This window comes from Lemur catta, chromosome 8 (assembly GCF_020740605.2).
Source record: "Lemur catta isolate mLemCat1 chromosome 8, mLemCat1.pri, whole genome shotgun sequence".
Lineage (NCBI taxonomy): Eukaryota > Metazoa > Chordata > Mammalia > Primates > Lemuridae > Lemur > Lemur catta.
In genome coordinates, this window is record NC_059135.1 from 54494873 (window position 1) to 54508629 (window position 13757).

A 13757-nucleotide genomic window follows, 5' to 3' on the forward strand; every position below is an offset into this window, starting at 1 on the left:
AGTACGTGCTAATTAAGATGAATCTGACATGAAATACGGCACTCCTGAAATTAATATACAACAGTGACAAAATTGTTGCTCCTAGAGTTGTAGCCCCATAGAAATATGGCTCCATAGATTAATATTACTGTATTAGAGACAGAATGATCTCAGCAGTTTTGCAGGGCTTTGCCCTGAAGGCATATGTGAACGTGTTTTATTAGTTCGCATATCAAAAGCTGCCTCACCTCAGGAGGGCGTCTCAAAGGTCAGTGGCAGCTGCTTTCCAAGGTGACTGCAGTCTCAAGCCTGTGGTTTTTGCTTGCTTTGAATGACGAAGCAGGTTTGCACGGATCCACGGGATGGGAGCTGATCAGAGAGTGCCCGCCAGAGAGACAGACACCTGTGGCTAAAAGCAATTAGCCCAAGGGACAGCTTCCGCTGGACTCCTGAATACCTGTCTCAATACACAATAACTAGATAAAGAAATATGGAGCCACTACATCTCTGTTTAACTTTTCTGCTAAAATGATAGTTTTATCTTAGAACTTAGAAGTTTGTCCTAGAAAGATTTTGTAACCATTTGTTCACGTAGATAGAGTTAATTAAGGGATCTATAGAAGCCTTTTGGGAGACTTTTAACTTAAAACGAACTACCTGTGATTATGTAAATCTGTTACCCCTGGCAACTGATCACTGTACCCATAAATACTGATGTGAAACTTCATTCGAGGCTCCACAATTTACGGGAATATTGTGGGGGCTCCAGAGCGCCTCCCTTTTTTTTATAAATCTATTCTTTATAAACTGTACCTTAGTCTCTGTGCATTTTTTATTTCTATATTCTATTGTTTTCTATTTTCTATTATTTCCTTATCCTTTGCGACAACCCCTGCCTGAGGAACCCGATTCTTTGCTGGGAGCGTAGCTAACTCCCTGCACAAAATGTGATATAACTTACAAAAATTCAACTCATACACAGTGTTACAGCTCTATTGCATAACAGGACATGTATTAAATACTATTATGTTGTTATAGCTACATGACATAAAATGCCATAAACATTTCCCAGGAGAAAAAGAGTAGGTGAGAAAAGGCTAAGTGAACAGTCATATTAAGATTATATGAATGTTGGCATTACTTGCATGTTAATGATTCTTCTTTCTTATTTGGAAACAAACAAACAAACAAACAAACAACCAGTCCAGGTATGGTGGCTCATGCCTGTAATCCCACCTTTTGGGAGGTCAAGGTGGAGGATCACTTGAGCCCAGGAGTTTGAAACCAGCCCAGGCAACATAGTGAGACCCCATCACTACAAAAAATTAAAATAAACAAACAAACCTATTCATCCATTGTAAATTATGTACCTTCTCAAGAACAATAAACACAGAGTTCCATAACAACTAGCACATGTAATGGGTTCTTCTTCCATGGTTTTCCAACTTAAACTGCATCTGCTTGGGTTGCCCACGTCTCTGGCACCCTTCTACACTAGAGTGTGGCTCCAATTCAGACACTGCATGGAGGGGAGCACCATGACAGTTTGGAAACAGTCCTCTGATATTTCTAGCAATGTAAAAGGTATGGTATCAGAATACACTTTATAGAGAAATCTGATAGCATTTTCAATAAAGGTACTTAAAAAAATTATCCCCACCTAAAAGCAAACAAACGAATAAGAAACCATGGGGAAGATACTTTCAGAACAATGCCTATACCTTATAGCCTGGACAAATTGATGATACACACATAGAGTTTCCAAAATAAATTTTATTGCTATATAAAGAGTTAAGAAAAAATAGATGCATATTTCTTCCTACAAAATTATAAAATATTCAGGATATTTGATATTTTTCCATAAATGCACTAAGATAAAAAGACAAATTTAAAGATAGAAATCTTTTCCATGTAAGATTTTTAGGTACCTTGTAGATGATAAATAATAATTTTCTTTCCTCTATACTTTCCTATAAGACACAGCAGTTACAGTTTTCTGTTGGAGTTATCTATTAATAAAAAAAGGATATACCAAGATAAAAACTCCATCATATTGAAATAAAATTAGCATAAAGCTTTACTACTTCCCTTGTGCTTTCAGATTGGTAGTTGCAGTCAATCAGTCTGCACTGGAATTTCCAACTCAGCAGGGGAAAGAGCCTAATTAAAAATGAGACACACTCTTTATTTCGTCCTTTAGAAAATAGAAACCACTTGTCAGTATTCTTTCAAAAGTGTAATTGCTTTCTTTGTCATTTCACTGTAAAGTCTGAGATGCTGTTTCCAAACAGCACAGCTTCAATGAAACCACGCAAGTAAAGGAAGGAAAGTGCTTTGGAGGGTGGATCCAGTTTGACACAAGAAACACAGGAAGCTGTATACTTTTGATGACATTAATTCAAAAAGTATATTCATTAGAGTTTCTTAATAAACTCTTTGAGAGAAAAGGCTTTAGTGTTGATTCAGATGAGTGTTAAAATAAAGCTTTCTTTTCTGAAATTAGATTATAGGGTAAACCAAGCCAGATTATCTATGCAGATGATATAAACTATAATTATTTTGGGAGGTTTCAATCCCTGTTTTGGAATTGATACCTAAGGCTTTCTTCTCCCCTATTCTTTGTGGACTTTTTAATGAGATATTTTTGGGGGAGATACTTTAGGCAGGAAATATCAGCTTTTGAAAGATAAAGGTACAATTATCACTGGCATAAAAAGCCCATTATAAGAAGAGTCTAAAACAGAAAGGCTTTCTAGATATATTTTACTATGTATTGTTTTATTAAAGGCTAAAACAGAAAGAAAAGAAGTTCCTATAATATCTGTAAGATTACCCTTATATTAGCCCACCTGAAAGATTAAATAAAGCTCTGAGATGAGCACTGCTCAAATACTTTGCAGTGGAGCTACTCTAGCGCCAAATCCATAATTAACTTTTCACTCAGAACCTCTTTCTTGGCCTATATGAAAAGCAATGGGAGCCTAAATTCTTGAGGCTCAGTCACTATGTCCCCCCAAATCCCTGGAATTTTGTGCACCTCTATGTAATGAAGCATCCATTTATCAAACGGTGTGTGACCATGCAACTAACTCCTCCTTCGACTTAGCACCAAGATTGTACCGCTCTTCCCATACTGAATTTAATTGTGCTACTATGTGCCAGGCATTGGGCTGGGCACTGGGGATACTTCTGTCTCTATTACCAATTTTGGAAACAGAATTAATTAAATAAGAAGAAAACAGCGTTATAATAGGGGAATCTCGAATGGTTCTCCATGAAGTTTAAGGGATATGATGGAGTGTAGCTCGTATTCAGTCTTTGTAAGTAATTACCAATTATCTAAAAGGAAATTCACTAAGCACCAAAACTGTTATGTGTATTTGGTGTAAAAACTGTAAGGTTTTTATCCACATTCAAATGCTTCAGTTTAAGCTTGCAGAGAAGCCAAAAATCAACCAAAAAATGAAAGGCATCATTTCAGCATAGGCACTACTCTAGATTTTAATTTAAGTCAGCCCAGAGCCTAGACAGAGATTTCCACACATGAAAAGTTGTTACCTCTAACCCACTGCTGAGAAACCCAAAGCTCAAAATAGCCCCAACATTCCATGAAAAGCAGGAAGAACCCTAACTATTGCCCCGGGGCAGGGCAGACCATGAGATAGGTCTCTTTTAGCTCCAAATTCAAAGTTATTCAGCAGTTAAGATCCTAAGAAGAAAACTGCAATTAATTAATCATGAAAGCTGCAGATGTTCTTTTTTTTCTCTCTCTCAGCTGCTTGAATCAGAAGAAAGCTATAGATATTCTTGCCCAAATCTTTCTGTCACCAAGACACAATTTTAAGCTCAAAGGAGTATGAAGGTAGGCCATGGCTTGTTGGCAGTAGCAGGGGCCCCATGATCTACTCCACGTATGGGTGGCCCTTTTTCCTTGGTTATCTGGGGAATCTGCCTGGAAATCAAGCCAAAGGGAAAGAAGCACCCCTTAAATAGCCCCATTCCACCCTAGCCAATGGATGTTTAGTAGGTGCAAATTAGTACAAGACAGTTAATAGCATAGTGATTGGTTATGGTCACAGACCAAGGAGCCAGATAGCCAGTGTTTGAATCTCAGTCCCGCTGTGTATGAGCTGCGTGACCTTGGGTCGAATAATTATGGAATAGTAACAGTACCTACCTCATCAGGTGTGTCTGGGGACTGAATGAGCTAATGCCTGTAAGGTACTTAGAGGAGTGCCTGGCATATAGTAAGTTCCACGTAAGAACTTTTAAAAATAAGAAAAGAAACTTAGATAAAACTGCTCTTTGAGATTTGTAGAGCAGTTTATGCTGCTTAAGCATTCAGGCATGTTTTTATTCTAAGAGGTTTAGAATCTGGGTCGTAAAAAGCACACCAACCCAAGGGAAGTCTTGGACCTAAGTTGAGTTTTGGAAAATCTTCTAAGTCTGACCAGAGAAGATCTCTTCAACTACCTGTGACCCAAACACTGTTCCAAAATACCCTAATATACACCCTGGTCTCCAAGGCTAATTGAAACCCAAACAAGCTGGGGAGGGAGCAGAAGACAGGCATGGGGAGGAAGGAGCCAGTTATTTTCCTAATTTTTTCCCCTATACTCTAACCATGATACCTGTGTAGCAAAATGGTCTAAAGTCTGTCCCAGATATTCATAATCTGATTTTAAAACTTTAGGACTGGTTCTACCTGGTTCTGAAATCACTGGGCTCTCAGAAGTAACAGGAAATGACTGCATGACAACAGGCCAGGGATGCTGCCAGTTTATCAAATTAACCAGCTAGTAGACATGTTTTGAGCACCTGTTCTGTGCAAGGCACTGTGCTGATGCTTTGGTCCTCGACAAGAAAGAGGTAACATAACCACAATTTATAACGGCTATTATTTATATTGATCACATCCTTTCCAATTCATGTAAGTTCATAGGCCTCAATCAATACAAACTCTTTCAAGAAATCTTCCTTTGCGATTAAAAAAAATATTGATGCTATGTAACTCAAATTATCTTATGGCTAAATAGGAGAAGCTAAACTGTAGAGCTAGTTTTTAGAAGTAAAGTTATACTGATACATCTCTATAACATTTTACATGGTGGATCTCTATACAGCTTCATCAAGGGCTAAGTTTCTTTTCCTTGCTGCTACTTCATTGTTTAATTCTGAATCCGATTTGTCCATGTTGTGGCCATAGCTGGTTGCCACAGAGCCTTCCACTCCCTCTGTAGTGGCTCCATTTGGCTGAAGAAGGGTAGAAGTCGGTTCTTTAGGACGTTTCCATTGTGGTCTGGTAACTATCCAAAAAATGAGGCCCCCAAACACCAGAATTATAAGGCCGAGAGTATTTACAAAGACACCTTCTGGTGGGAATGTACTGTATGCAGGATTCGTCCTATGAAAAAAGGAGAAAGTGTGTTCAGTTACAAACAGGGTATAATACAGCAACATGCAAAACAGCCTTGAATTTATCTGTTCAAAATGCACAGTGGTACAGCTCCAATGTAAATTACCTTAAAGCTTGATATTAAGCAGAAATTTAAGTTATGCTATAATTCACTCAGTGGTATATCATACAATTGTTAAAAATCATAAATATGAAAATGATATAGCAGTTATAATGCCTGTATCACTTAAAAATTGAAAAAATATGAAACAAAAGTATAGATACACTGTAATTACAATTAATATAAAAACATGCATATCAAAGAGACTGAAAAGGAATGCATAACTTCAACAGATATTTTGTAAGAGTGGTGCAATTTGTTGGACTTTTTGGTCCTTCTAAGCTTTTAGTAGTATATTACATGTACAATATAATAAATTATTTTAAAAACAAGTGTTTTTAATTTTTAATATTTAAAAAGATTTTGCTGCGTTTATATTACATTTTCCCAGTGAACAAGTATTTAATGTATTATAGCTTAAGCATTACAGTCAGGAAGAATACGCAACTTACAGGACAAAAAACAGCTTCTCGGTCACTCCCATAAGTATTGTTATAATTGCTGTTCCAAAGAGGAGAAGTCCAGAATAAACATGTATGGGCATTAAAAATGCTCGGAGAGAAAGTGGAGCCCAAGGAAGCAGAAAGACCAAAAAACCTAGGACAAGCTAAAGACAAAAAAATGCAAAGGTTATAATTTTAAGTTTTAACTAACCTTAAATTATTATTTAAAAAACAATATGTGTAAAATGACAAAACCTTTCATGTAGAACCAAGAAGCATAAAATGAAAAGTAAGCTCCCCCATCCCCAATTCTACTACCTAAAGGTAACAACTATTACCACCTTCTCATGTATCCTCCCGAAAAATTTCTATCCCTATACATTCATATTATATGTGTTATATATAATATATATGTTTTTTAATTTATGGACATTTATGTTTCCAGTTTTTTTTTTTTTTACTATCATTAACAAGGCTGTAGTGAACATTCTGGTACTTACTTGTTCGTTTTTATCAATCTCCTGAGGTTGCCAAGGAGGAAAGGAAGTAAGAGATTTTTTAAAATCATTAAACCCAAATACATTAGGACATATAATTTAGTCAGTTCAACCTAAAAAGCTATGTGGAAAGAAGTTGACACTTTTGTTTCATGAGGAAGAAATGAATTCTGCAGAAAAGTTATCTTCATTTCCTTGATAAATAAATCCCTAGTGGGATACATTTTTGCAGAGCAGACAGCAAGATTCCTAAATAAACTGAAGTCTGTTACACTTGGACAATTTTGTTTTGTTTCCTTGCCCCACCCACCTGCCAGTTAAGTATTCTCCTCTCTTCAAGAAAATAAACTTAGTGGCTGCTGAATTACTAAATTTAAATGAATATTTTTTTCAGGTACCTATGTAGGATCTATCACCCCCAAAAAACAACTATGAGACGAACAGAGAATGGGAGAAAAGCACTAACATCACTGTTCATCTTTCCTAATTAAGCTCCAAGGACTAATGCAGGGGGAGGGGCAGAAGAATGGAGGCAGGAGGAGGGGTCCAAAGTCCTCACACACGTTTAGAATCAGCTTATGGTAGTAAGTGTAAAGTAATAAAAAATGCAGTTGATAGGCTGGTTTACATATTTTATTGTTCACTTAATACCAAAGATGCCTGAATATATTAGAAATGCTTCAGAGGGTTACCCATTAGTGGTTTAGAATATTCCTAAATGGCCTTCAGTGAAGTTCAGTGGCTCTATTAGTAACAAAGGGCAAGCTTCCTGATATCCATGCTGTGTTTTCTACATGAGAATGTGGCTCAAGTAAGTGACTGTCAGGGATTCAGCACAAATATATTTCTGTAAGTCACCATATTTTTTCTGTGACTTACCCATAAAAATATATATTTCTCATATTCCTGTTCTCCTGACCATTTTTATTCCTAAGATTCTTACAGTTTTCTCTCCTTTCTTTCATAATTTATCACATATGTCTTTTATAATCCTGTAAAGTTCCATGATTTAAGGCAGATACAATGTCAGAAATTTGCTTGCAAGATCCCCAAGCAAATTAACTCCCCTAAATCTTCCTTTCGTTGTTAAAAAAATTCTTTCAACAGGCTGGGCACAGTGGCTCACGCCTGTAATCCTGTATCTATAGTAGAGATGAAAAATGCCATCTTCGGGTCCTAAAGGAGCCTACCACAAGATTTACACTTCTAATAACAACAGCTAACTTGTGTCATTCCAGTGTGCTAAGCCCTGGGCTAACCCTTTCTATGCATTATTTGGCTTTGATTCTTATGATTTTGTGAAGGATCATAAGCCTTAATTTATAGCTGAGCAAACTAAATCCAGAGAAGTTAAGTTACTTGTCCAAGGTCACCAGCTACCAAATGGATGAAACTAATTCCAATTGAGGTCTCCTTGGTTGCAAATCCTGCTTTCTGAACACTATTGCTCTCTAGATCTGAACAAGGGAGAAGTTAGGGGCCAAAATTCCTTCCACTCAGCAAAGCCATGAAGTTGTGAAATGATATTTCTGAGAAGCCCAGTTAGTACAAAGAAAATAACAGGAAAAAAGAATTTGGGTATTTCAGAGAGCAAAAGAGAATCTTGAGACAATTAAATACGTTTTCAATTCACCCAAGTTTAAAAACAGAATATATTGATATAATTGATTAAATATTAAAGAAAAAAACTTACAGTTTGGAGATTATATCTAACAATAATTTGTTGTATATTTTAAAATATCTAAAAGAGAAGAATTGGAATTCTCCCAACACACAAAAAAAGATAAATGTTTGAAGTGATGCCATCCCAATTACACTGCTTTGTTCCTTACACATTGTACACTTGTATTAAAATATCACATGTACCCCCAAATATGTACAACTATTATTATATGTATCAATAAAAATAAATAAATTAATTAAAAAGAAGAAAAGCAATATTCATTTCAACAGATACAGAAAAAGCATTCAATAAAATTCCACGTATACTCGTTTGCAAAAGTAAAACAAAACCTTTCCACAAACAAGGGTAGAGGAAATGAGAAGCGTCTGTATGCAATAATAAAATATTAGAAGTATTCTCTTTAAAATAAGAACAAGTTAAGAATTCTTATCTCTACTTCTTACTTCTTCTACACACTTCTACATACTTCAATACTTCTATGCTCTTCAATTCTATACCTTGCTGGCTAGGACACAGAGGAGACTGTATATGACAAAACTGGCATTGCAGGTAAACGGCAAGAGCAGAGACAATTCAATAAATTGTCATGGGGGAACAGCGCATCCATTTCGTAAAAAATGAAGTTGTATCACAACATCATACACTAAAGTTAATTTTAGATGAATTAATCGCTTAAATATAAAAGACAAAACTTTAATACTTTTAATAGAAAGCATAAGAGAATGTTTTGACCTCAGGGTGGAAAAGGATTTCATAAACAAGTCACCAAAAGAAAACAAAACAAAAAATGATAATCTTAGAGGAAAAGATAATTAATTTGGTTGCATTAAAATTGAGAATTTTTCATTTAGAAGGGGTTGTTGCAATGATAAAATAAATTGAGAATTTTTATTTATCAAAAAATATTAACGAAAGAGAAAATGCAAGCTTCAAACTGGAAGAAGATATAGCAATACATATAAATGATAAGGAATTTAATACAGAATTCTTACATATCTGTTTTTCTTACAAAAGAAAGACAAATTTTTTGGGGTGGAGGAACAGAGTCTCACTCTGTTGCCTGGTAGAGTGCTGTGGTGTCAGCTTAGCTCACAGCAACCTCAGATTCCTGGGCTCAATTGATCCTCCTGCCTCAGCCTCCCAAGTAGCTGGGACTACAGGTATGTGCCACTACGCCTGGCTAACTTTTTTTTATATTTTTAGTTGCTTTGCCAAATTTCTTTCTATTTTTTAATAGAGACAGTGTCTCACTCTTGCTCAGGCTGGTCTCAACCTCCTGAGCTCAAGCAATTCTCCTGCCTTGGCCTCCCAGAATGCTAGGATTATAGGCGTGAGCCACCACACCCGGCCAACAAACTTATTTTTTATGTGAACAAAAGACATGAACAAATATTTCTTAGAAGAGAAAACACTAGCGAAATGAACATTCAAACAAGAAGATATCATTATAGACCCACCAGTTTGGCAATAATTTAAAAGTCTGAAGAAGATGCAAGCTGGCAAAGATATGCCATATGGGGACTCTTATAAACGGCAGGCAGGAATATAATTGGGGTCAACCACTTTGGAAACCAATTTGGCATTATCTCTTTAGGTTGACCATGTAATTCCACTCCTAATTATCTGCCCTGAGAAGCCCTTGAATATGAGGACCAGAATATGTGTATATAAATGTTCAATGCAGCATTGTTTGTAACAGAAAACAATTGAAAATAACGCAAATGTCTAATAGTAGGAAAATGAGTAAGTAAGTTTGTGGCATATTTATATAGTGAAATATAAAAGTAAAAATGAATGGACTAGAGCAATCAATATAGTTGAATCAGTAGGGTAAGATATTTGAATAGAATATATATAGTATGAGACCTTTTTTAAAAAAATGTTCAATTAAAAAAGTAAAATTATTATACTTAGCTCTTTGCCTTGAAAAAAATAAGTTAAAAAGCAAAATTAAACACTGTATTATTTAATTAATCAATATTACTTAATTAAGCAACACATTTTAAAATTAATCAATATTATTAAATTAAATAACATGTTATTTAAACAACATATTGTTTACTTCATTAATATTTTAAATTAAATACCATGTTGTTTAATTAATCAACTTAATTAAACAACATAGTATTTAATCAATATTATTTATTCAAACAACATATTATTTAATTACTATATGATATATAAAACAATATATTGAGTCACAGTATGTGGTAAAAGTATAAAGAAAATCAGAGAATGAGAAAAAACACCAGGAGAGTGGTTACCTCTAGGGGTTGGGGTAGGTAGGAATTGTGGATCAAGGTGGTATTGGGTAGGTGGGTGGAGGCCCTGTGCTTTCTAAATTAGGCTCAATGTGGAGTCATGGGAGTTGATTTTATTATGATTATCCATAACTTCTACATACATAAAATAGTTCGTTATTTTTTTTAAATGCCCCACAGGCTAGGTCTCAGAAGTTGAAAAGTTGAAAATTCTACACTTGAAATGCTTTAAATACAATGTTGGAAGGGTGAAGAGCTTTCAGCTTTTTTTGCTTTATTATTTTATTGTTTGATGCCTTCCTTTTGTTTTGTTTTGTTTTACTGAAACAATCCAGACACCAGCTTCACGGGGCAGGTAAATCCTGATTTTACACATAGTGGCTAAACGAAACCCCAGCAGTACCAAGGTGAGAGGATCTAATTTCGAAAATCTTTCCCATCCTCTTCATGCCATGCAGTAGGTCTGTTTCTTGAGCGGGACTGAAGAGGAGTGCAAACTGACCCCCCACACTCGGCTGAAGGGTCTGCACACAGTTACACTTTGTGACTGAAGTGCACAGCACTGTGGCAGTGAACGCCCCCTGCGTAGGGCTTCCTGTTCTCCACCTACAAGTGGCAGCCCCAAGAACCACCGCTTGGAGAGAATTGGTCTTGACTCAGAAAGTGAGACTGCTTCCCCTCTTGAGGAGGAATCTTTGTAAATCATAAGGAAGGAGCTTAGCTTCTATCAAAGGTGAAAAAAGCAAGCTTAGAAATGGTTTCTTTCCATTGGGAAAGAAAATGTTCTTTCATTTAATTTCTTTTTGAGCACATCTGGGTGCTCTGTTCTGTCACTTCTCCAGAGAAGCAATGCAAACAACTTAAAAATAGCTTTTAAACAATACAGGAATAAAGCTAAAATGTAGTCATCTTTCCTAGACTAGGAACAGGAAACTGTTCACCTAATCCTGAAGGAACAGCCAGAAGGCACCAAGTATGACATTCACGTGCCGTTTGGTTACTTTTAAAAATTATATATATGTATATGATTTGTATATAACATATATGATTTACTTATATTTCAAACGAAAGAGCCACATGTTCAAGCAAATCAAACAAAACATGTTTTAAAAATTAAAATTAAAAATTAATAATTCCCCCAACCAATCTCATTCCCAGATTAGAAGCAGTTGAGCATATTCTTCCACACCTGTCTTCACATATCTACACATATATGCTTTTTTCCTTTCTTTCTTTCCTTCTTTCTTTTCTTTTTCATAAAAATGACATTTTAGTGTACATATTACTCCCTCATATTTTTTATACTAAAGAACATGTCATGGATTTCACCCTTGGTCAGGAGGTATAGCTACATTAATTGTAATAACAGTATAATATCCAACAATATGGATTACCACTATTTAACACTTCCATATTGATAGATATTTAGGTTGCTTCCTGTTTGTTTCCTGACTGTATAATGATGCTCTAAAAATCCTTTTTAAAGTTCCTTATGTGATGCTATTCTATTTCCCTTCCTCCCAAATGTGAGGTTGCTAGGTCAAGGGGTAAGCATGTTAAAATAAATCCACAGATACGAACAAATTATTTCCCCCAAATTTGGTGACAATTTCCTTTCTCACTAGCAGCGTATGAGAGCACCCTTTGTCAATCTTATGGGAGAAAAATACTATTTGATTGTTTTAACTTATATTTCCCTAACTCCTTAGTGAGGCTGAACATCTTGTCATGTGCTTGTTGGTGATTTAATTTTCTTCTATGAACTGCCTGCTCAAAGATTTTGTTCACTTTTCTATTCGGTTGCCTTTTTATTATTAATATTTAGGTTGCTTATATATTAAACACATTAACCATTAACACATTACATATGATCGTTCTCATATCTCTTTGTGCAGTTTCTATTGACTTTGGTATCTTTTGTCACATATAATTTTTTTTTTTTTAATTTCAGCTTATCATCATGGGGGTACAAAAGTTCAGGCCACATACACTGCCCATGTCCCGCCCATTCCCCCGAGTCAGAACTTCAAGCGTGTCCATTCCCCAGACAGTGCGCATCGCACTCATTATGTAGGTATACACCCATCCCCTCTCCCCACCCCCTATCCCCCGTGTCACATATAATTTTTAAAAAACTTTTTGTAGTCAAATATATCTTTCTTTTCCTTTATAGCTTTTGAATTTCTTGTCAACCTTATGGCTTCCCCTACCTCAGATTAAACAAGTTATATACTCTACTTCTTAATTTTCTTTTTCTCTTTTCATTGCCTTTGATTTTTACATGTAGAGCTTTAATGTATCTGAAATCTTTTTTTTCCCTATTGTGTGATATACCAAGTTCTTTTGTTTTGAATTGTTTTCCTCCAAATGAATAGCATTTATTAAATAAGCATTCTTTCTCCACTAAATTGAAACACCATTGTGTCACAGAAGAAGTTCTCATTCACACTCGACTGTTTCTGTACTCTCTATTCTTTCCATGAATGTATTTGTTTGTTCCTGTGTCAACTACTTGTTTGGAATAAGGCAGGTCTCCCTTCACTTCTTTTTCAAACTTTTCTTGGTTATTTTTGGGTATTTGTTCTTCTCCATAAAGTTTAAGACTCTTACTGCATTTAAAATCAGAATTATATTAAACATAATATTAGCAGTGAGATGGAGGGAGCTGTGTACAGGAGCAGAGAAGGGACTGTAGGGTCCAGACAACCCCTAGCTGACAGAAACAAGGAAACGGGACCTCACTCCTACAGCCGCGAGGACCTAGATTCTGCCGACAACCTGAATTAGCTTGGGAGCTGATTCTACACCAGAGTTTCCCGGTCAGAGCCCAAGCAGGCTGATACCTCAATTTTGGCCTTGTTGGACCCAGAGCAAAGAAACCAGCCAAGCCAACCTGGATTTCTTTTGTATAGAAACTGTGAGGTAATAAATCTGAGTTGTGCTAAGCCATCAAGTTTGTGGTAATTTGTCATAGCAGCAATAGAAAATGAATAGAATCATTCATGGATTTTTTGGCTCCTTATTAATTTACTTTTCCTGATGTATTTTGCTGTTCTCTTTTAGTTTAAGTGAACAGTTTATGTATTTTAAGTTTTTCTTTCCAAAAAAAATAATAAAAGCATTTAAGTCTATATTCCTCTGAGAACTATTTTAGTTAAGACTCAAAAATTTTAGAAGCATTCTTTTTTTTTTTATAATTCCTAGATATTTCTTTCTTTTTTTTTTTTTTCTTTGAGACAGTCTCACTCTGTTGCCCAGGCTAGAGTACCGTGGCATCAGCCTAGCTCACAGCAACCTCAAACTCCTGGGCTCCAGCGATCCTCCTGCCTCAGCCTCACGAGTTGTTGAGACTACAGGCACGTGTCACCACACCCAGT

The 13757-nt window shown here is 35.8% G+C and overlaps 1 protein-coding gene across 2 annotated transcripts in view; it reads right to left on the reverse strand.

Moving 5' to 3' along the window:
- Nucleotides 1-1737: 1737 nt before the first annotated feature.
- The window catches only part of LOC123643205 (plasma membrane ascorbate-dependent reductase CYBRD1), a 28992-nt gene continuing 16972 nt past the window's right edge, over nucleotides 1738-13757 (reverse strand). The window contains exons 3-4 of one of the 2 annotated variants that reach the window (XM_045558614.1): nucleotides 5948-6102; nucleotides 1738-5383 (exon numbers count right to left, since the gene is read on the reverse strand). In XM_045558614.1, coding sequence (XP_045414570.1) covers nucleotides 5095-5383; nucleotides 5948-6102 — 444 coding nt within the window. In that variant the 3' untranslated portion in view covers nucleotides 1738-5094. The remainder of the gene's footprint in view (nucleotides 5384-5947; nucleotides 6103-13757) is intronic. The other variant, XM_045558615.1, reaches the window with a different exon arrangement.